The 24,706-nt window shown below is 43.5% G+C and overlaps 1 protein-coding gene across 1 annotated transcript; it reads right to left on the bottom strand.

The window, feature by feature from the left end:
• Positions 1-153: 153 nt before the first annotated feature.
• Positions 154-22,130, bottom strand: sema3c (sema domain, immunoglobulin domain (Ig), short basic domain, secreted, (semaphorin) 3C). Its single transcript, XM_084573364.1, has 16 exons — positions 21,989-22,130; positions 21,261-21,323; positions 17,524-17,643; positions 15,120-15,210; positions 13,692-13,811; positions 13,454-13,596; positions 13,256-13,370; positions 12,677-12,746; positions 10,986-11,130; positions 10,219-10,441; positions 7,699-7,787; positions 5,976-6,017; positions 5,565-5,722; positions 4,621-4,688; positions 3,483-3,613; positions 154-1,979 (listed from the first exon to the last, which is right to left on the bottom strand). Exons 1-16 carry the CDS (start codon positions 22,097-22,099, stop codon positions 1,560-1,562), a joined length of 2,109 nt encoding a protein of 702 aa, XP_084429490.1. The 5' UTR covers positions 22,100-22,130; the 3' UTR covers positions 154-1,559.
• Between the last annotated feature and the right edge of the window lie 2,576 nt (positions 22,131-24,706).

A 24,706-nucleotide genomic window follows, 5' to 3' on the forward strand; every position in this document is an offset into this window, starting at 1 on the left:
GTGATATTAATACAAATGTTGAACTATATTAAGCAATTTAATAAGCCTCTTATACTTAACTTGACTCTAATAAGTAGACTGATGGATGATGTATTGGGCAGTACCAGAAGGAGAAATTCCACATTTTGAAACATTATACTTGCGTCAATAAACTCTACGATCATCTGAACAGATTTATTCAGGCTATCATAACATTAATAAATAGAAATACATATGTTCCGTAACACAGGTTGACATGATGCTGGTCACACAGTTTTATTAAACGTGGAGCAGAGATCTGTACGAGAGGGAGGTACACGCTAGAGGGTCTTTTTTTTTCTCAAAAATGAAAATAATGCTGTATATCTCTGCAAATTGCAGATACAGTCATAGTTATCGGGTGACAGTTGCTGGAAATTATGTACACAATGAAAACACAATGAAAAGACCTGGCAGCACGACATTAAATTACGAGAATGAAAAAAAAAAAAAAAACTCTGTACACAAGCAACAAATAATCTGTATCTACATTATCTACGAAAAAAAGAAAAAAATAGCCTATTCACATATGTCAAATAACTCTACCTCACTGACAGTTACTACGTCTGAATTAAGTATGCTTGTGGAAGATGTGGAAGTTTAGTTCAAAGGCTAGTTCGGTTGCAAAACCCAGGCAAGGACTTTGAAACCTCCGCATTACTGACGAGATCCCATAAACATGCTTACAGTATGTGCTGGAAACAAGGGGAGAGAGTGACACGATTGATTATGCGGCCGGATTACAGTGAGGCACATTCTCTTACAGTACATGTAAATCTGAGGAATAAATACAGGAGAGATGATGTAAAATGTTTGCAACAGCACACATGGAATTTAGAGCTTAGCACTTACACTTTGACCTTTAAATTAATAAATACAGCACTTACGAGCTTAACTTTTTGCCCGGCTACATGTACCCATGGAGCCCTGCTGTTTTAGAATAGAGAGAATTTGGTTAATTAGAAAGTAAAACATTCAAATGTGAGTAGAGTCTAATAAGATACTAGTGTAATACTTAGCATAAAGAGTGAGGACACTCTCTGTCAAACATGCATCTTTTGTCCCTTTTGTCCCTTTTGGATCACGTCTATTTATTATCATCATCATCTCAGATTGGCTTCCTTTATTTTTAAAGAAGGAACAAATTCATTGTGAGCTAATATCCGCCCTGGCTCACTTTCCCTTCCAATATTTAAAGTATGATTAGTGTACTATAATGAGCAACATCGGTTTCTTGGCAGCGGTCGAAACAGGGCCACGTCAGTTTGTGTCCTTGACAGCGAATGAGTGGCTGGTGGTTGCCTGTGTGTTAGTGTATGTACGTCACAGCCGTCGGGTCACAGTACCTCATGCAAGAAAAAGAGATATTGCCAAATAACAACTCCCCGCACCGACCTCCTCGTTTTACTCTACAGTGCAGCTCTGCAGCTGAGATAAGAGTTGGAAGATGAGGATGTGTAACTGCTGCTAACTGTAGGGTGTAATATTAGAGGAAGGTGTGTGTGTCCGTCTCTTCAGCCGGCTCCCTGCCCTGCCCTGTGTCAGTCCTCCGGGAGGTGATTGCGGCGATTGCGGCTCTTCCGTCGGTCCAGCAGCGGCTTCAGTTTGGCCAGGTCCCCCCTGAGAGGCCCGGGCGGCTGCGGCGGCTGCTGCCTCTGCTGGAGCTTCTGGAGCTCCCGCCTCTCTTTGCAGTACTGCTGCACGGCCAGGCTTTCCGCGGGACTGAAGGCCGAGAGCAGGACCTTAGGGTGCAGGGAGCTGGCCCACGCCCACGGGGACTGCTGCTTGTCCGTCAGCATGCTCACCATGGCCTCGCTGAGCACGCGCAGGCGGATTTTGGCGACGGTGCGTTTGAAGCCGTTCTCCGTGGCCAGGCAGTAGTAGAGGCCCTGGTCGGACAGCTGGACGGAGCGGATGAGGAGGCCGTGCTCGGTGGAGAGGACGCGGTCACTCAGCTTTACCTGGAGAAAACCAACCAGACGGCACAAGGGAAAAATCTCAATAAACCAAATCTAGACTCAAGTGCTCAATTAATGAGTTCATAAAACCATTTTATACACCAACGCAAATCAAAGCTGAGCTGGCTACTCTCCAGCAACGTGATTAAACCTCAACCAATCACGTGTATTTGTATATGATTGAGCTTTTCTGTGACAATCTAGATGTTTGTCATTTGTAATGTGAACGTAGCTTTAGAGAAAGAACCATACAGTTGTGTTTGATTATGATTTTTTGTACATGGTTGAAACAATGACAAACAATCAATGACTTATTGGGTTGCAAAATTTAAACACGGAAAATGTTATGTGCTTTCACGTGCTTCAAGTTGAAATGGAAGCCTTGAAATAACTGTTCAGACTTTGCATTAAGGTCCGATCTGAGCTATCCAATCTCAGTTTTGCGCTCTGGATGCAAGTAAACCCCGACACAAAAAATCAGATCATAACTCCATATGTCCATATCCATCAGTTTTCCATATACACCTCCAGGTTTGGAGTTATAATCTGAGTCCAACATCAGGATGGAGGCCAATAAATAATAATTTAGCGCCAAAATAATGAGGCGCACACAAAAAACTGCGCTGTTCTCGGCTCTGGAGCAGCGGTAGAGCTCCATTAGAGACAGCAGCTGTTACAATACTCTACTGCGCCCCAGGCGATGACGGGGTTTATGCATACAGATCGCAAAACTGAGATCGGATCTGGAGATGCATGTTAACACCAGGTGTGAACACTCGTAGATCTGATCAGGCCCTTATTCAGCGACTGAAAGGAGTTGAAGTGTTAATTTGAGGAGGTGCCTGGTCTGGTCTAGGTGGGTGGTACACGTCTAAGTAACCAGGTCCAAAAGTTTCGTAAGGTCTGAGTGAAGTATGAGTTGAAACGTCAGCGACTGCAGTGTATAAATACAAAATGTCTGAACGTTTTGAAGTTAAAAGCGTATGGATCTCTGTTCTACTGACTACTTTAAAACCAGTGAGACTCCAATGATTACACACTATAAACCTGAAGTGATTTATCTTAAGGCCAGCTTTTATTTCCACAAGGAAACGGGGTATTAAACGGCCGTTACTCCGACCCCTCTCCACGAAGGTGAGAGCTAAATCCATAAAAGATGTGTCTCTATCAAGCAGGCAGTCTTTCATTTAATCTTTCACCGCCTGTTTAAGGGGTTTTAAATATTTGTGGAGTGTCTCCTCCCTCCCTAAGAGCCCAGCCGTTAATCAGGGCCCACGTCGAGTTAGATCTGTATCGCCGCTCATTATGACGCTCCCCCTGCCAGTAAGCGTTCACTCTGTCATTCCTTGAGGCGATACGAGTCGTATGAGCTCACAGGATCGCTACGATGTGTTTAATGCTTGATGTTTGACGAAACTCTGAACATTTAATCAGTTACATCACAAGGGGTTTTCATCCTGGCCTTGTCGCCACTTGACTTTTGACCTCTTTTAGTGTCAAACTGACCTCTTTCCTCCTGTCGTTGTCCCTCTGAATCAGCCAGCGCACGGACGCCTGAGGAGATTTAGGAAGGCACTCCAGAAAGGTGGTGTTGTTTTTGACGCCGTACTGCGTCATCTCCACCGCGTTCCTGTAGGCTGACAGACACAAACACACACACGCACAAGGGAGGCTGAAAAGACGTCACTTGCTGACAGACACAGAGCCTGCAGATGGACTCAAATCTGCCTCAAGTCCCAGGAGCGACGGCGAAATGTTGACGTAAAGCTTATCCCGACACCGGCTCCAAAACCAAATCCCACCCGAAACTTCAGCTTCTCCAAGCAGTGGAAGAACTCCGTTTCCCCTCATTTGCCGTGTCGCTTTTTTTTTCTTTTTCTCGCATCTAAATGGTTCATCACTCAGCTGGATGTGTGACAGGGTTGTGACTAATTAGTGGTAATGACCATATGGCCGGTTCCCAAAGCTCGTGCTAATTTAGAGATGTAAACTCTTCACGGAAATGGAAAACCCCGGGGAGCAAATTCTCTCTCCTCTCATTAAACTGCACCCCGCGAGTCGACCGGGTATATTTTTCGTGAAGAACTTGTGCAGAGACTCACAAAGAAACATCTGTAGGTGCTGTCTCAGGGTATAGCTAGGGTTTGTTTATTGACAGCCATCAAAAGTGGACATATTTTAATCAATAATGCTAGGTAAGTACTTATGGCTGCATTAGCTGCATTAGCTTAGCATTTAAATCACCTCATACGTTTGTCAAAGCTAATACGTTGGCAAATAGTTGTTTATTTACACAAAACTTGCATTTGTTGATAATTCTGTCTTATATTATAATCAAATACTCAAACTTTTTGCTCTGTTTTGTTCTCCACCAGCTCCTTAAGGAAATATTCGATCCTTCAACTGCTAGCTGCTAGCTGCTAACATCATATCATTTTTGAGTTTATTTGAGCTTTTTCCTGCCTGACTTTTTATTACAATGTAATTTATGACTATATAACAATATAAATAAAAAAAGAATTCGCTAAAAGAGGCTAAGAAGGTGCGTAGAGCCGAGGGAAATGCTAAGTTGGGCGAAAATGATGTTCGTGCTTGTAGCTAACAGGAACATTTTCACACTTTTGATTAGCGCAGCTTCAATTACCTTTTAAATTGAATCCCCTGCACTGAGTGAGTGGATTTCCGTGCATAATATCCTGCCTCCTGCTTCTCCTGGAAAGGAACGAAAACAAAACAGAATATAAAAGCCGAATACATAATCATAACAACTTCCCTCCCTGTCATACTGAAACCGCGGATGGAGCAAGTCGCTGCCAGAACAATACGAGGAAAATCTGAGCGTGTTATTCCACTCAGCGTGGAGCACAGTCATATTTAACAGCTTGAGGAACAGATCATGTAAACAGCTGACACATTTCAGACGCTGTTTTTTTTTTTTTTTTTCACCCGCAGAAAAACAGAGACCGACCCGGGGCTTTTGTTCTGCGACCGAACTGAACTTGACCCGAGTCTGACTGAAATGTCAAGAGACTCGCAGCTGGTCCTGAAAGAGGCCAGAGAGGTATCGGTTTGGGGAGCAAGGTGTCTCTCACGCCCACTCGTCTGTGTTATGTCTGCCTGGACGCAGGGAGGGAAACAACAAAAGCTGAATTCCGTGACATGGCTTACAATGAAGTGTTCGCTGAAGGACTCCAGTCATGCGATCTGTTTGACCCCCCCACGAGTTGCAGACAGCTCTTTTCCATTCTTGTTTAACATACTGAACATCAGCTGTCCAAAACTCTAATTTGTTGATTGGAAGCATCCAAATTAAACTGTATTCTCATAGCAAACCAAGAAAAAAATGAATGCAAGTGAACAGAAATACTTTATATCACTTTACTTAAAAATATGCACTATGCTAATGTTTATTCAACACCTATTAACACAGAAAAATGCGCTTAGGGTCTCGAAAGCTGAAAGAATTATGCACTGCCAAGAGAGAAGTCCCTGGTTGACAATAAACACTCCTTTGCATTCAATTTAAAGATACTGAATAACAGCACAAAACTGCAGTTATGAACCCTAAAACTGGGAACCTTTGTGCACCTTTTGCTGGTGGGATAGAAGCGGGAGCAGCTCAGCCCGTCCCAGGCGCAGTAGGGGTCCCGGGCGAGGCAGCAGTCGGCGCAAGCCGAGCCGTAAGCGTGACAGCGGTGCAGGGAGACCTGCGAGACCCCGAACTCCGAGCTGACGTACAGCTGTTGCTGCAAAGTAAACAGTTCAAATGTCAGACTGCCTTGTTTGTCTTAATAAGTGGCCGGCTGACAGGAAAATGAGGCAGAGTGCCGAAACAATTATGGCTTATTATTTCCCTGCCTTCCGGGAGGCTTATTGTGCACAGGAGAGTTCTGTTTCATGCATTACAGAGCGGCTACAGACAATGAATAATGTAGCCTATTAAAAGGGCATACAGTCACTGTGCTTAGCATGTGAGAGAACTATATTCAGGATACTTACTTTTTTGGAGGATATTCTTAAGTTTGTAACAGGAGCTTGGTTCTGGAAAACAAAAACACAGACAAGTTTTTTTTTACTTTGCTGATGATAATCTCTTTAAAAGAATAGCTGGGAACATTTGGGGAAATTTTGTTTTGGAGAGAATGACTTGACAAAAATTAATCCACTGTAATATTTCTGATAATTTTATAGGTAATGTAGCAAAAAGACAGGAAACAATTAAGAGAGGTGGAGTTTTAAACAAATAGTGATGTAGTATAGTATAACGTTTAGTATAAAGGAGTTTTAGAGGATATTGTGCTAACTAGACTAACTGTTTGCTGGATAGGATTAGAGCTAGGACTAGGGCTAGGGCTATAAAAGGTGGACATATTTTGACAGAAATGATCTGATAATCGGTTGCATAATCAATAATGCTAGGTAAGTACTTAAGGCTGCATTAGCTGCATTAGCTTAGCATTTAAATCAACTCATATGTTTGTCAAAGCTAATACGTTAGCAAATAGTTGTTTAATTTACACAAAACTTGCATTTGTTGATAATTCTGTCGTATACTATAATCAAATACTCAACCTTTTTGCTCTGTTTTGTTCTCCACCAGCTCCTTAAGGACATATTCGATCCTTAAACTGCTAGCTGCTTTTATTAGCTAACGTCAAATCATTTTTGAGTTTATTTGAGCTTTTTCCTGCCTTGCTTTTTTATACAATGTAATTTATGACTATATAACAATATAAATAAAAAAACAATTAGCTAAAAGAGGCTAAGAAGGTGTGTAGAGCCGAGGGAAATGCTAAGTTGGGCGAAAATGATGTTTGCGCTTGTAGCTAACAGGAACATTTTCACACTTCTGATTAGCGCAGCTTTAATTACATAAAGGGGTTTTAGAGGATATTGTGCTAACTAGGCTAACTGTTTGCTGGATAAGGCTAGAGCTAGGGCTAGGGCTAGTGTTTGGGTTTGGAGACAAGGAAGTAACCTTTCTCCTGAAGAGAAAGTTACTTATGCGCAGGCACAGGTTGTATCTTCTATAAGTTAGAGCAGGTTGTTAAATTAGCTCCTTTTTCTCTAAATAAATAAAAAACGGGGGTTTTAAAGTTAAAAGAATTTGGACAATAAAGGGTTACAGCTAGGGTTGGCCTCATATTTACAGTTCAAGCAAGACTGTAATATTGCACTTGTCATCTACGTCTTGAACCTGTTGAATCATATCTTGGGGAAAAAATGCTTCTGCAGGGATTGCGGAGATTAGCTTATCAGACCTTTTATGGGAGGCGAGACAAAACGTAGCAATCTATTGAGCACCGGTTGAGCCACATGTCTTACACTTTCTAGACGCAATAAATTCTGCCTTGACTGAAGGACTGCTGTTGTCCAGGTGCAAGATTGAAGATCTAAAGAGCAGCAGCGTTTATATGTGATCACAGGTCGATCACATCTTTTGCGATGTGAGCCGAGATGAAACAGCATGTGTTAAAGTTCACTCGGGGCAACATCCAGACCCCTGCGGCATGTTTCCCATCACTCTGCGCTGCGCTACACTGCAGAACATCCATCTCCTGAATGCCACCCTGGCTTTGTCTGTCTGCCCCTGGCCTTTGTGTCGTGGCCAAGCGCGCCCTCCACCACCACCTCCTCCTCCTCGCTGCCTTTGATTTTGGTAAAGAAAAGGGATTAAAGTGAAAGAGGAAAAAAACAGAAGGGAGAAAAACAGACAGCTGACCTTAAATACTTCCAGCTCCTCCAGGATCAGGTCTTCATGCAGGGAATTATTGTTCGGCAGCACAATCACCTTCTGTATTGTACCTTTGTCTGGGGGGCAGAAAGCAGACGTGTCACGAGTTGTAGCCATGCACAGATACGGAGAAAGAGAAAACAATGAATGCTCAGAGTCGTGATTCGTCGAAGTCCAAGTGCTTTTGAATTAGATAGACAAAAAACAACTGCAGCAGGGTTCGTCATCAATTTGTCTGTTTGATCCTGGGAGAGAGCAGAGCAGGAGTCACAGTAACAGCTCCTGGAGATGCCCGATAAGAGCGTCTCCCACGAAGCAACGATTTAAGGAGCAGATATGGTTGGACAGCACTGGCTCGTCTTCAAGAATCCGAGCAGGATTAACAGAAAGGAGAGGCTGCTCGATAAACACGAGGCAGCTGTGTGAGAGTCCCAGAGCGCATTTGCTGAACAGAAATGTGGACATGCACAAACAGGAATGCACATACACTATATTACCAAAAGTATTCGCTCACCCATTCAAATGATCAGAATCAGGTGTTCTAATCACTTGGCCTGGCCCCAGGTGTATAAATTCAAGCACTCAGGCATGCAGACTGTGAAACAAGACATTTGTGAAAGAATGGGCCGCTCTCAGGAGCTCAGTGAATTCCAGCGTGGAACTGTCATAGGATGCCACTTGTGCAACAAATCCAGTCGTGAAATTTCCTCGCTCCTAAATATTCCACAGTCAACTGTCAGCTCTATTATAACAAAATGGAAGCGTTTGGGAAAAACAGCAACTCAGCCACGAAGTGGTAGGCCACGTAAAGTGACGGAGAGGGGTCAGCGGATGCTGAAGCGCATAGTGCAAAGAGGTCGCCGACTTTCTGCACAGTCAATTGCTACAGAGCTACAAACTTCATGTGACCTTCAGATTAGCCCAAGTACAGTACGCAGAGAGCTTCATGGAATGGGTTTCCATGGCCGAGCAGCTGCAGCCAAGCCACACATCACCAAGTGCAATGCAATGCGTCGGATGCAATGGTGTAAAGCACGCCGCCACTGGCCTCTAGAGCAGTGGAGACGCGTTCTCTGGAGTGATGAATCACGCTTTACCATCTGGCAATCTGATGGACGAGTCTGGGTTTGGAGGTTGCCAGGAGAACGGTACATTTCAGATTGCATTGTGCCAACTGTGAAATTTGGTGGAGGAGGAATTATGGTATGGGGTTGTTTTTCAGGAGCTGGGCTTGGCCCCTTAGTTCCAGTGAAAGGAACATTGAATGCTTCAGGATACCAAAACATTTTGGACAATTCCATGCTCCCAACCTTGTGGGAACAGTTTGGAGCGGGCCCCTTCCTCTTCCAACATGACTGTGCACCAGTGCACAAAGCAAGGTCCATAAAGACGTGGATGACAGAGTCTGGTGTGGATGAACTTGACTGGCCTGCACAGAGTCCTGACCTGAACCCGATAGAACACCTTTGGGATGAATTAGAGCGGAGACTGAGAGCCAGGCCTTCTCGACCAACATCAGTGTGTGACCTCACCAATGCGCTTTTGGAAGAATGGTCAAAAATTCCTATAAACACTCTCCTCAACCTTGTGGACAGTCTTCCCAGAAGAGTTGAAGCTGTAATAGCTGCAAAAGGTGGACCGACATCATATTGAATTCTATGAGTTAGGAATGGGATGGCACTTCAGTTCATAGAATGAGTAAAGGCAGGTGAGCGAATACTTTTGGTAATATAGTGTATAATCTGCACCCAAACACAAACTATACTGTTATTTAACTCCAGAATCAGACAGGAGTACATTACACTAATATGCACTATGTATACACCACATGAAAATGTCTCATATAATCTCATTATCAACCTTTGAGAAACATGTTGAGATTTGCTAAAACACTTGACTTGGAAGTGATAACGTTATCTACCAAGTTCTTTCTCCTCATTTAATAAAATTCAACACAAAGTCCACTCCTAAAGACTTCTTGTCTTTGGGGGCATGTGTCCAGCTACATGCAGCGTCAATTTAGTTGCAACACCCAAAGTGTGCTATCTGTTTATCTACTAACCAATGAGACTCCAACTAATCATTTACTCGTGAAACTGCTTAGGGATGTCTTCCTTCTTTTATGTTACTGTGTGCATGTCACTGTGAAGTAGTCTGCCTATAATGTAGATTATCTGAAGATAGTGGCGAGGAAATAAATCTTGTATACTGATAATACAATGCAGTTTTTTTTTTTTTATTGAATTCACTCCAAAGACACTCCAAAATATGTTTCTGTACTGTATGTATCATACTGTATATTATTGTAATCTCCAATTTATTTTGTAGTTTTCGGTTTGGAAGTTTTGCACAAAACTTGTTTTCTTTTGGATTCAAATGGAATTTAGGGCTCAGTGAAAACTTAATGCTCAATAATACCTGTCAAAGGATCCTGCATCTTGCCAGGCATACAGAACCCTAAGCATATGTTCTCTTTGATAATACGTACAACCTATTCTACATTCCTACCTGTGCCCAGGAAGAGCACTTGGTAGTTGCCGTCAGCAGCCATGACCTGGTCCACGGCCACCGATGTGTATTTATAGTCTGCGTTGGTACGAACCACCAGGGGTCGCCTCCCCAGGGGGTAGATGGGGTTGAACATGACCGGGTGGTTCCGTACAAAGTTCACCACGTCGTCTGGGAACTGCTTTGTTGTCTGTATGTCAGGTGTGAAGGCTCCACCTGGACACTGGAGGAACACAGGGAGGATATTTATTGCGTGAAAAGAATCTAATTCACATATTTGCGCAGGTTTTATCATTTTATTTTGAATCTTAGTTTCAAAATCTGTGAAAATCAAAATAGAGATTTGTCCTCTCATTGGATGTATACAGTACTTTATAATCGGTTGGATACTACAAAATACAACTATGCTAACCATGACTTTCAATACATATAGATTAAAAACGGAGTTCCACCGGGATGAATACTAGGGCCCCTATTCATTTATTTTACACTTTTGTGAGGTTTTATGCATTTTATTGTAGTTTATTTTGTGTTAAGCAATTAATTAATATACTCATTCACAAACTGTGGAATTTTCAAACTATCAAATGGCACAGAGTAATGCAAAGTGTTTAAACACTTCAGATCTTTTATATATCCTTTATACACGCTTATCGTCGAATCAGGTCATTCCAGATGGGTTTAATAATATATTAATGTATCTTTTTCAAATCACGAATTGAAATAACAAACCAAAGAATGAATGTCTGGCCTGAAAATACACTTACAGTTCCAGGCCTTGGATAAGGGATGCGGCCCTGAAAGGCCACCCACTGGAAGTTGGGTCCCTCCCTGTGAGCGAAGGGCCCGTTGAAGACGGTGAGGATGTCCGCCATGTTGTACACACACACCGCCGAACCCTTAAACACGGAGCTGCGGAAATGAGATGCATAAACCGAATTAGACGGAAGAGCGGGGAAACTGCAGTTCCACAATGCAGCGACCCAACCCCAGCTAAAATAATCTGAAAATCATATTTTCACAAAGGAAGCCGTATACGGCCTGGCTTTGTCACGCCCCGGTGAGGGCAGCTCGCCTTCCTCATCAGTGATGTGATGTGGTTTGGCTCAGTCATTCCAAACCACACTGCTTAACACATAAAAGAGGCTTTGTTGAAAAGGGGGAACAGAAGCATACTGTGCAAAGTGGAGATGGAGGAAGAAAATAAGAAGGAATAACACTGAGCTCAGAGACCTCAAGGACATCGCTGTTTGGTTTGGCTGTGTTGTTTGAGCCAGGATAAACTACCGCAGACGATCTATGACCCTGAGGTAACAAGTGACTCGGGGGGTCTTTGGCAGTGTCACCCTGGTTAAACCGACAAACTCAATTCAACTCAAACTCCGCAGACGGATTGAGTGACCACACCTTTAAACCTCCGACTATGATGGATGAATGAGAGAAATGTAATAATTTTGTACAGCGTGTTTTTGTTTTGTTTTTTCAGTTAACACAATGTCGGGTAAACTTTTCAGTCCTTAATCTTCATTTACATTGCTGGATTTCAAATTCAAAATTTTGGCCCTAGTTTGCCTCCCTTATACACCAATCAGGCATAACATTATGACCACCTTCCTAATATTGTGTAGGTCTCCCTTGTGCCTCCAAATCAGTTGTGACTCATCAGAGAATGGACATGGGCCTTCTGAGGGTGTCCTGTGGTTTCTGGCAACAGAAAGTTGTTAGTGGAGGGGCCTTTGAGGGTAGGGGCCTCTGTGGATCATCCCACAGATACTTGATCAGTTTGGGATCTAGTGAATTTGGAGGCCAGGTCAACACCTTGTGCTGTTCTTCATGTTTTTTGAGTTGTTCCTAAAGCGTTTTTGTGTGTGTGTCTGTATCAGGCTGCATCCTGCTGAGTGTCATTGCTATGGGGCGGGGGTGCCTGGTCTCTTCTAGGTGGGTGCTACATGTCTAAGTAACTTCCATACGAATGTCAAATCCAAAAGTTTCCCAGCAGAACATTGAATTGTCACAAGATGGTCAATGTTATTTACTTCTCGTGTCAGTGGTTTTAATGTTGTGGCTGATTGGTGTATGTTTGTCCAGCAGCAGAAACAGAGCTGGGTTCCAACTACTTATACTGGTCTCCAAATTTACTGAGGTACTGAAGACATCCAACAATAGAGTGCATGTGTTTCATATTGTGTATCAACTATAAATGAATCTTGTGCAATTGTTCAGCAACGTGGTGCAACGCTCTAAGAGGTCATACGGAAAGAAGGCCACACGGTGAAGCCACCCGAACGCTGTAACTGATAGTTCATCTTCTGCATGCGCCGTCCCGCAACATGACACATGATGTCTCTATGTAACAGTGCCCTGGACAAGCACATCCCCTCCCGCTGATAACCAGTCAGTGATTAACATAACCGCCGAGGCCTCGCAGGAATGATACAGCTGGCCACATCGGTCATACCTTGTGGATGTGAAGACTCCGAACACCAACAGGCCCTTGGGCTGATCGGTTTCCAGCAAAAACACGCTTTCTGTAAGGGGAAACACACACACACATGTGCACAGGCATACCTTCCACTTTAATACCTTTAACAAATTCCCCAAATCCCAGCTCAAGTCATCCCGCAGGTAAGATGGCTAAAAAAGGGATGTATGCATGAATTAATAAATGTACATGCTGACAGATGAATTCCAATGACCTGAATAGAGAAGCAGATGTAAAATGCTGTGTGCTGATGTTTGTACTTTTAAGGGCTGAGGCTAAGAAAGTACAGGAATAAATGAATATAAGGCAACCAAAAGCAACAGATGGATTGCTATGAACTTAGCAAAGGTCTACAGTCATAATCCAGACCAAACATAGGAAGTTCCTTGGATTGTTTATGGAGAAAGCAATAACTGGAAACCTTGGAACCATTTGAAAATTAGCATTTGGTTCTTGGCTACGAAGTTTGTTTAAACTTGCTTCATGGAATACGCGGCCACGAAAACACAGAGCTTGGAAGTGACACAAGGAGTGCATTACTCCTGATTCACTCACCGAGTTCATCGAAGTGCGTCTCAGTTCCGTCCTCCTCCAGGACTGAACACACCATCCTGGCTTTCAGGAAGGTGGTCCACTTGTTCACGAGGCTCCGCTGCCCTCCGATGTCATTCTGCAGACAAAAGCTGCTCATAGCAACACGAAACCACAGAACATGCAGTATTGATTTGTCTCGGCGCAGATGGAGACACTCACTGGACACACTCTGGCCACCATGGTGTGGATATTTTTAGTGTTTCCACTGTTGTCTGTCAGCCTCTCCCGGAAGAAAAAATACAGTTTTGCGTCATTGGGGTCTGTTCCGTCTGGTATCAGGTGGGCGTCGATGAAAATTGGCTCTGAATGAAGCGGGGAGGAGGAATAAATCTAATCTTTTAATGGATTTGAATGAATTTGTTTTAACTTATCAATGTGGACACAGTCAGAATCTCACCACTGAGCCACTTTGAGTTGTGCTGATCCGTCCGTACTGCATTTCTCCTGGTCAGGCTCCTGAAGATGGCAGCATCCGTCCCCATGAAGTCAATGTACATGCCTGAGAACAGCTCCTGATCTGTAAGCATGCACACAAACACATTGCATGTTCTTACAAAAGTAATAAATCAGTCAAGAACAATGCAGTAATTCATATGCGGCCCCAGAGAATTATATTTTATCTACTATTACTTTTGGAACATTAACATAAATGTTTAGGGGATTTCATTCATGCTATCTGTGTGTCCCAAAGCTAAAAAGTGGTCTCCACAGTCGTTTCATGCTTTTTATCATTCCTTTACAGCCTCTTCATCATCGATCAGTTCCAGACCATGTGTTGAAGAGGATGTGGGGCAAGTTAGGGGGGAGGATTGAGGGTGTGTGGCACGCATCCAAGCAAGCTTGCTAAGGATTCGGTGTTGACAGCACTCAGACAGTCACAGAGGGTCCAAAACATGAGGACCAGGACATGAAACGCAGATTTTACTGAGCCCAGACGCCTGCTCCGGTCATCCTCTGAGGCTCGGGAGTGCTGCGTCACCGCCTCCGCGTCTTTGCCTTTGACCTCGACTGGATTTTGGCAGACTACCTTCGTTCTTGCCCCTCCCCGTGGATCTGTGACGACGCTCGCTGCCTGGCGAGGCCGTTGCTGCTGACACGGCTATGCTCAGGTGTCGGAAAGCAGAGCTGAGGGTGCAGTGTGTCACCTTTAGCCGTGTCGACAGCAACCCAACACGCCTCGACCAATCGGGGATCAAAGGAAATGGAGCTGTGGAGAGGAACTTGACGGAAATATTAACCTCTGTTTGGTGCGTAGTTAAGTTAGCTTCGCACTCTAGCCACACCACGTTGGTTTTGTCAACAGCTAAGATACATATATAATACGTAGCAGCTACTGAGGAGCAGAACCAAGTTAGGTTAGCCCGCTAGCCTTGTTTCCAGTTCCTGTTCTGTCATGTGATGTGGTGGGTGCTCAAACCAAAGAATTTCTGAACTTGTGCTTATGGAAAAATCTGAAAACCAAGGAAAGCACATGAGCATCTCTACCATCTGTCCCATATGACCTGAATGCAGCACCAACAATCCCTAACAATGCCCAACAACACCCGACCAACGTATCCCCACTGTCTGGGTGAGTTGTGGGACTGAAGGGTCACAGGTTTGCAGCCCCCCATGTCCTTGGCTTCAAATACCTTGAGTAGGCACCTAACTCCCAATATGCTCCTCAGGGTTAGGGCTGGGGTTAGATTTCCCCATGTGTATTATTTACTTTTACTGTCAGGGACAACCACATATTCACTACAGGACAAATAAAATCTTTCCAGGTCAACCTTTTCCAGGGTTGTGGAGTTGCACAAAGAAAGCAGGAAATGATGGAGCCACCTACTGAGCATGACCGACACTGTGTTCACTTCAGGGTTGAAGGAGCATCTCCCTTTTCCAGATTCGGTCCGTGAGTCAATGTGAAATACTTGTTCCTGTCACAGAGGAAAAAGAGGAAGTCAGACACCCCCAGGAGACAGTTTTAAAATGATACCTTATCCCGGCTAGTTTTACTACAATAAAACTACACGTACAAGCGAAGCGAATGTTCGGATTTAAGGATGCACAGAGGCAGGTCCTGCTCCAGTCTACCTTAACTGCTCCATGTGGGACAGTAATTTGGGACGAGAGGAAGGATTCCTCTGCTAATGTGCCAGGAAGCCAGCTGTCCGTGTCGGGTCGAATCGCTGCCAAGTTCCAACTTCTCCTTGTGGCACCTTTTACGGAAACCTGGTTAAATTATTACACTTCCTGTCCCATTCTATTTGGATCTGGCCTGCGGCGTTGGTGCAGCTTCCTTGACTGGGGGTGACATCAGCGTAAATGAATGATAGGAAAACGTGTCTGCTGGCCAAATTGTTGTGGAGGTGGACCGACTCCATCTGGCAGATTCTGTCATTAACATCGACACTGCAGAATATAACCTTCCTTTTGATGCTGCAGTTATTCTCTTCACTCAAAATGTGTTTTACCTCACTTGGATGTTGCCCTGTGCAGAGTGACGTTTCCAAGGCTTAGAACTGACTTCTCAGTGAGTCTTGCTTCATGCTTTTGAAGCAAAACATATTCACACAATCAGGATTTTAGCTTAGCGGCAATGCAGCTACACAAGACCATGGAATTAATGATATTCAGTGCTAAAAACCTTTGGTACCAAGCTGAATTTATCTTAACTTTGAAGCAACGTGATTAAGGTAGTTCACCGAATGTTTATCGCTAGGAAACATCGCCCTTGACCTTGGTTCCTACCACCGAATTCATCATGCTGATAACAGGCTTGGAGCGTCGGGTGAACCCGAAAGGGAGAAGCGTCATTGTTGAGACTGTTTTCTTTTAAAATAGAGTCCATTCACTTGCACTGTTTTTATATTCTGCTTTGTTCACTCGGAAACATTTGCGGTGGGAACCAGAGCCTTTGAACGTCCACAAGTGACCAACTGTGAAATACAAATCGGTGGCCGATGAGTGAACGGGGCTTTGCATGTGGCCGGGCTTGAGAATTGAAGTTGTTTATTGGACCGTTTGACAAAAACCGCTCAAACAAATGCTCTTTAAACAAGAGCATTGCTGTTTTTGATGTTTCACAAAACATCTAAAGGGGATCTTTAAAGTTCTGTTTCTCTTTCAACACATACAATTGTCCATAACAATAAACGGGGATTTCTGAGTTATGTCACCCAATAAAGATTAAGTGACTAAATAATAGACTAGTTTAATTGACTTGCAAAGATTAGAGATTTATTGCAGAGTATTATTAAATGTGCACGTGCGGAAAACACTTTTGAAAACATTGACGCACGCAAATAATCAGCTGCATCAACCATATCAGGTTTGAACACACCATAACAATCCCAGGGCAAAGGTCCACGCGGAGAGCTCACTGTCTGCTTCCCTGTACAGCAGCTTGTTACACTTACCAGATCTCCGTCCTCGAGACGCTGGCATGTTAGAGCTCCCAAGTTGCAAACAGAGCAGCCTGCCTTTCAAACAAAAACCCCAAATGACAAAAGGCATCGCGGTGAGGAGAGAGCCTGGTCTCCAGCTCTGCCTGTTAGCGCTTGGCAGCAGACGTCAGTCTGCGGTCAAATGTTCGCTCGGTGAGCACTTTTTCTCCTGGAGGGCTTCCTCGCCTGCACTTCTAGAGCCGCGAGGCCGGAGATGAGAGCCCGGGAAGCGGCGCTCTGCTGTTGCTGACACTAGAACTCCATTTTCTCCCTCTCATCCTCTGCATTTCCTCTCTCACGTGGCATCAAACTGACTGCGTGAAAACTTTGCACATATTCTACGCCGTGATTACAGCAATTTAACCTGCACTGCTTATATAATGCATTGCATACATTTCCAGTGATTGAAGAAGAGAGTAATTATTGCATAAAAGCCGATTTTTGACCAAATAGTTGCTGGCACACAGCCCTTTGAAGTATTTTTTATGGTCTCACAGAATAAATTAGTTTTATTTACTTGCTCTGGGTGGCAGTATTCTCATTTTACTGAGCACAGTTTGTTTGAGGGAGAATGAAAGAACAGGAGCACTATGAGTTACTTTCCAAAGTAAATAAAAGGACCATAATTGCATTAACTCAGTACAACTAAAAGTATCCTGACTGATCCACTTCAACATTATTTCGGTGACGCTACATCCTCACATTTTTTTTTTTTCCCCCTGCGGTTTCAACGTTCCCAAATGCTTTTATTCTCTCCCGAGTTTGTTTCCTCGGTGAGAGCGAATCCTGTCATCCCTTACCCACCTCTGGTCTGCGGCCCCTGTTGATGTACACACAGACGGGACTGTACGCTCCGCTGCCGCACATGAACAGATGAGTCCTGTTGTAGGGCTGCACCACTCGGATGAAGTTCCCACAGCCGTGCTGAAAATAACACAAAGAGATGCACAAAGATAAAGCTTAGCAGGCGAGGGACAATACTAATCTTTGATGTAAGAGAAAAACAATGAAATATTGTCATTAAATATTCTTCTTATGAATTAAAATCATATGTAACAACTAGGCAAGGGACGAGTTTATGGTACCGGAAGTTATTTGGTTTCTCTTTGTAGTCCAGGTAGTATGAACCAATCACAGTTGAGCTGGCTTTGGTTTTGGAGTTTTCTTTGTAATTTTAGAAGATGCAGTTTTGTGAAATTGTTAATATTCCAAAAGGCCTCATACATTTATTGTTCTTTTCTATTTCCCACATTCAGTTACCCGGTTGTTAGCTTGCTAAGCCGGGTTCTAGACACCAATAGTTGGCAAGCAGCGAAAGAGCAAAAGAAGTAGCACACCTTGTTATAGCCTGTGTGCAAGCAAGCTAACATATCACGTTTGTCAAAAAAAAAAACACCTGAACATCCTGTGGTAAACTCTCAACTCCAACTACATTCTTGCGTCTCAAGTTGCTAGCCCCACTGTAAACAATGACCGGAACAGGAAGTCTTGGCCTAGCTAGGCACAAGGCATTTGTTGTATTGTAGCTAATGTTAGCTAACATTACCCTACTTTTGGAAACTATTGTTGCATAGTTTACTGTTTTGTTCCATTGCATAGCTTAGTATTGCTAATGCTAATTTTCACTTGCGACTACAGTTCCCTAGGTGTTACATATCCGACCTGTTCTTCTGCAGTCACTGCAGAACCATAAAAAGATGGAACAAAGCTAACAGAGGAGCAGTCTATTTCCTGGTATACAGCCAGGAGTGAATACCGAGTCCAGGACTTGCTTATCATGCCTGAAGTATCCTTTTCAGATTAAGGGAGTAATTCAAACTTATCTCACTTGTTATGAAGGATATACAATCGCATGCCGCACAATCAAATGATCCAAGAGCTCACGGCACGGTATTAAGGCCAGTGGAAAAAGCGGGTCACTGGGGATTTATCAAGGTAAAAACGACTACTGATCTCACTCCATCTTTGCTTGCACTTCCAAAATCCAGCGGCAGCAGCAGCTGCAGCAGCAGCAACAGCAGGCTTGCTTTACTTTGGGGCTAATTAAGCTAGAGTAAGCAGAACACGAGTAGAGGAAGACAGAGTGAGGAAAGAAACGGGAAAGCAGGAGAACGCATGTCCAGGGAGCCGTCAGGAACTTGGCCGCGGCTGCAGGAATGGCAGCTGCTGCAGCTCGCGCTCTTGTGCACATGGCTCCAGGGAGCGCTGTTGACAAAGAGCAACTGAATTATTTTTTACTGCCACACACCCATCTCTGTTATTTATCTCCCTCTTCTTTATCTCTCTCTATCTGTCTCTCTATCAGACTGTCCTGGCTGGAGACTCATCTGATGTCAGTCTCCGAGAGGCGCGTATAAATGCGACCCCATCCTGTTTTATGTTCCTCTCCTGTTTCGTGACTGCACGGGATCAACGACATCCAGCCTCATGACCTCGAGTGCGAGCTGTAATCACTCTAAATTTTGAGCGGAGGCTTTTTTGTGTGAGCGGCAAACAGAATTAACCGACCCGGCTGGTCTATATTTCTGCTCTGATGCCACCCTCTGGTGCAAACGATGAGTGTTCGCATTCTGGAGCTCAGATTCTATCTGAGAAAGCAAACTTAATATATACAGATGGGCAGGGTAACCATAACAGACGTTTGGGGGGCTCTGATTCATGAGGAAAAGCCCATGAGAAAGGAGCACGTGAACGAGAGAAAAAATGAAATACACTGCGGTAAAATAAACGAGAGAGCTGGAAAAAGTGACAGAGGAAAGTGGGGAAAAACCGTAAAACAGAAACTAAAAATTGTAAATGACAAACTGGCAGCGCAGCAAATAAGTAAAGGGATAGCAGCGGCCATTGAGTGGCTCCACGCAAAGATGGCTCACCCAAATATTTGTGGGAGCCTGTCTGAAGCAGGCGTGCAATGACTCAGAGAGGCACAAATCACTCAGTGACTGGAAACAGCTTCTTCTCTATTTCTGCAACACCATGTTGTACAAAACCCTGGCTCTATTACTCCAGCTGCTGTCAAGAGGATGGAAACATGGTGGAGAATGTGGGACAAATGGGCAGCACCGGTGGCAGAGTGGTGCTTTTTAAGGCAACTTGTATCGTTACCTCAAGAACGAGGCCTTCAATTTATGTAAAAAAGTTCTTCAAAAAGTAAAACCCTGTTTTCTCCTTGTGCTCCCCGCTGTCCTCTGTACTGCAGTATCTATAGGCATCTGTGCTTGTTTCAGAACAACCCAATTAGAGGAAAACAGAGGCGGAGGAGGGATCAGTCTTCTGAGCCTCGCTGTATGACTTCGTTAAATCTCGTTGCTGCTAGCAAGTGCTGCTCAGAATCAGGCCGGCTTACGAAATCTCTGCATCAGTGAGCTGTGCTCCATTTACAAGTTTTGATTATGTTTTTTTTTTTTTTATTAACAGAGATCTTCCTCCCACGCCTCGCTCCTGTAGTGACTGACTGCGCCGATGCCAGGAGGACTCCGGGCCAGCCGTTGACCCCGCAGACATCTGCTGCCTGCTACAGCTATGACTGGACTTGACGCTCACAGATGCGAGAGGGAAATCCCAGGGGGCGACCGCCGCTGTAGACCCACTTGGAGGAACGGATCCGAGAACAGCTGAGAAAACCTTAAGCGTAGATCTTAACTCCCATGACAGAAAAGCGGGAGGTCTTTCAAACCATTCTGGCTTCATTAACTACTGTATCCTTAGCAACCTGTCAGCGACAGTATAGCCTTCTGCATACAGTAGGTGATGACTGATAAAATTTTATTATTTACTGTACCATGGGAAACTTTGCTGGACAGATTTTATGTTCTATAATCTAATTGTTCCGGGGCTTACGGTGCATTCAAATGGGGCTACGCTCACAAGATATGAGCGCCACCCTCATGTGGCGATAATTTCAGTTCAAGTTGTGATGTGTTTGCTGATGGTTTACAGAAACGGTGGAGGTGCATGACCATATTTGTCATATAGACCACTCACTGGTCATTAGCCTGCTAAACGTTTGTTGCTGTTAGCCTTCTACACCCAAACGGTTAGCTAGCAGCAGTGCTCACATGACTTAAACCACTAGCATTTTGTATAAACAACTGCCCGTGTCGTAATCACAAGCTCACGAGTTCCATTTTCTTACTTTTACACTTGCGTTTTATTGATGTTTAAAACGTGGCTAATGCTAATTGGTAAGGTTTGGCTAAATGCTAAGCTAAAAAGTGGTTTCACAAAATGCTGGCAAGTATCTAGTTTAGCATTAGCTTGTATTTTATGCCAGCGTCACTGAAGCACAAGCGGCAAAGATATAGAAAGTTTGCTTACATTAGCTAACGTTAGCCACCATGAGCTAATGGCCATACCAAACCAATCTAGACACAAAATGGCAGATTTTTGAGTATGAAGATGTTCAAATTTCTACGTATTTACTTCACTTTTGAGGCAATCTACTAACAGTCTATATTGATTATATCATTAGTATTTGCTGTATTTAGTATTTGGAACCCCAAAAGTCACTGAGATAGGCTTGAAAGATGTGCAGTGCTTACTGTGGGGTCCTTGCCTGCCATTTGGCATTCTTCTATTTTGCTTGTAGATGCCGGCCAGAACACCTGGTGGCAAAAACACAGCACAGCATTAAAAATCAGCCAGCAGATTGAGAGGAATAACAAGAGTCTGATGATATCCTAGCTACACAGACAGAAATCACATTTGAGAACATTTGTGGAAAATGAGCACATCGAATGTTTTGGAAGTTTCTGTTTCCATAAAAGTTTCGGCTTTCAGCGCCGATTACAGCTAGCTATCATCAGAGGAATAATTATGTCTGTGTGTGTGTTTTTAAACCCGGGAGATGTGTTTAAAGGTCTAGCACAATGAATATATCAAGCAATTTACTTGGAAAAAAAAAATGGATGTAGTGCAGCATTCCCTGGGGGGCCCTAAATGCTTTCCCCATCTGTTTATGCACTTCATGCCTGTCAATTACGCAGAAGATAATTCCTCCACTGCATGCAGAATGAGATAAAAGAGAGCTCGAGCATTTTTACGGCCCTTTTAACAACCCTAAAATTGTACTGATCACAGCTAATCTATGGTAATTTGCATGTCATTTTACCGATTGCAATAATATCCAAATGTGTCTCACAAACCACTTTTACCTAATGTTTATGTTTCTCTGTGATTGAGATAAACCGAGGATGCCACAAGTGGATGTTCTAGTATAGTAGCAGAAAATGTTCAGACTCTCAGATGTGAACAATAAGCATCTGCCGACCTTAAGCGTGCCCTGGGTGATGTTGTTGATGTCCATGGAGAGCACATGGTCCTTGCAGCCCACATACATCCTGTCCTGATCCTCGTCCATCTGCAGGATCCTGTAGTCCATGGCCTTGTCTGATATGCTGTAGTGTTCAAAGGACTGAGAGGCCTGAAGGTCTGAGGGGCACACGGAGAAAAAAATACAAAGGAAAACATAGAAATAAGCTTCTTTTTTTTTTTCTTTCCACAACGAGATGAGAGACATTTTCTGCCATTTCTTGCAAATTAAACTCAGGGGAAACAGGTCATTACATTAATCTCCCTTCGATCAAATCAAGACGGCTTCAAATCAGGTCCAAGCATGTGCCTGCAAGATCTGAAAAGGGAAACCAAACCACTGTAACTTTTAGGATTTGGAGCTCAGTTCTCATATGGTAGGGCCACTGCTGCCAATATATATTTACACAGGGTGCAAGGTGATTTACAACCAAAGTACAGACACTGTGTATATAGCACAATCTTCAATCAAGTTTAAGTAACATGGGACAATTCTTGGTATAGACAATGTTATAGTCAGTGAAGGTGATTCCCGGACAAGAGCAAGAACGAGCCATTTCCAGATTAAGTCAAGATTGATTAACCGGACGCGCCAGATGGTTTGTTAAAAAGAACCATCTGGGAAGTCGTCCTTGGAAACCTTTGGGAAAAAAAAAATACTTGGCAGGTGATTGAATGACCATCTGTCTTTCAACGGCTATTACCACCTAACTTCTACCAACCAGATCAATGAGTAGCAAAAGGAAGCACACAAATATTCGTTTTAAAGGAGTCGACCGTGGTGAGACTCCAGTTGCTCAGTATAGATCTTAAACTTTAGACAAGTCTGAAACGTGGGAAGATATCAATCCAATGATTTAGTTCAGTTTGTATTTTCCACAGAGCCAGACATGTCATCTCGTTTGATTGCGCACATTCCTCTCCCATTACACAAAAGCAGCCTTATGGTTTAAGAGTTGCAAAAACTGAGATCAATCTTATTGTTGCTGCGATAAAAGCAGCCTTATTGAAGTATTCTGGACCGAGACTTAATGACCTGAGGAAGAAATCGCTCTTAAAATTGATCGCGATGACTTATCGGGAAAGACACACCCAGTTCTGCTTGACTTTCATCTATTCAAATGAAGAGAGGATGTGATTACAGCGCATGCTTCCATCGGGGGAGATACAGTATATGTATATAGGTACTGAAATAGTGTTCTCTGCTCATTAAACGTGTGCATTGTTCACGCAAACAAAGTAAACATTCTCACATAGTTATTTTCAGCCTGTTTGCACCAGAGATAGAGAATTCTCAACCATACCATCAAAGGCCTTCACTGTCGAAGCCAAACTCATGCATATTTATCACTTTTTCAATCTGCGCTGAGAGCAGGGGGGGTTGCAATGTAGATCTACACCCTCCATTTCCTCCCCTCTATTGACCCTCTCTAAGCTCTCTTTGCATTCCCCTCTCTAATCAACAAACAGGTTGCCAGTGCTTTGCGTCAATGCCTTGGGCTAAAGTCACATTTTCATTATTGTGTGACATATGCTTTTGAGGTTGGGTGCCTTTTATCTGGAAGGAAAGTGGCTTTTTTTTTGTGTGTCACCCCTCACTCTCATCACAGGCTGCGCTCGCCACCTAAAGCCTGGAGTGTTTAACTTTAAATAAAAGGACGAGTTAACCACTTCAGTCGCAGGCGACTTTCCCACGACTCTTCACTCTCTACTTCAGCTGTGTTTAGGTAAATTTCCTTACATGGTTAATGTCTTAAAGTGAGAGCAGCGTATTTTTTTTTAAACATTTTATCATCTGTTGGCTAATGAAGACCATGCAACTCTGTTTCCACCCGACTTACCAGGAACTAAATTAAAAGTGAAGGTGCCCTGTCAAGCAGATTTGTGTTTAATAAAAGAGAAACTTCCAAGAGCGAGAGATTGCATCAGCGTCAGGTTTCAAAGCTGCTGTAAAGGATAGCATTGCAGATAGCATCACAGACGGCCATGTGCAGGAGGATATTACCCTGCAAATGTCTGCAAATTTTCTTAAAAGACATTCTTGGATAAGATTTGGGTAAACATTTTACACAAAACTGCACCCCTGCAGCTTTGTACTCTTCTAGCCGGCTGTCATGAAACACGTAGCTTTTCTTTTTACAATGGTTTTAGTTTAGTTTTACAGTTGTACATTACAGCCTGTCCAGGCAGGAACAATCTCAGCGGTTCAGCTAAGCCCTCAGTGGGTAGAAGCCAAAGAACCAGTTATTTTAGTTTTATAAGAGCCTGACAATGCTGCGGAAAAGACAAGCAAGAGGAGAAGAAGAAGAGGAGATGGGATGGAGCTACAGCTAAAGGCTTCTACTAACTACAAAATGCCAAAACAGCTAAACTATTTAGGGCTATTTAGCGATGGCTAAGGCTAGCTTTAGCTCCTATAGGAAGAGCAAACATGGACTACGTGTAAGGGACATTTTGATCGAGCAATTCTACTGATGTTGACATGTTTTAGTCACTTCTAAACCGCTTTCTGCGGTTTCAGTTAGCTAAGGCTAACTACCGTACCATGACATGCATTAGCCTACATGACAACATTCATAGGTATTTGCATTATAGCTCGTAAATGTTAGTATATATTCGACTAATATACATATGAATTTGATTCATCTCCCTTTAAATACTTCATATTATGCTTTTT

The sequence above is a fragment of the Chelon labrosus genome (assembly GCF_963514085.1).
Source record: "Chelon labrosus genome assembly, chromosome: 23".
Lineage (NCBI taxonomy): Eukaryota > Metazoa > Chordata > Actinopteri > Mugiliformes > Mugilidae > Chelon > Chelon labrosus.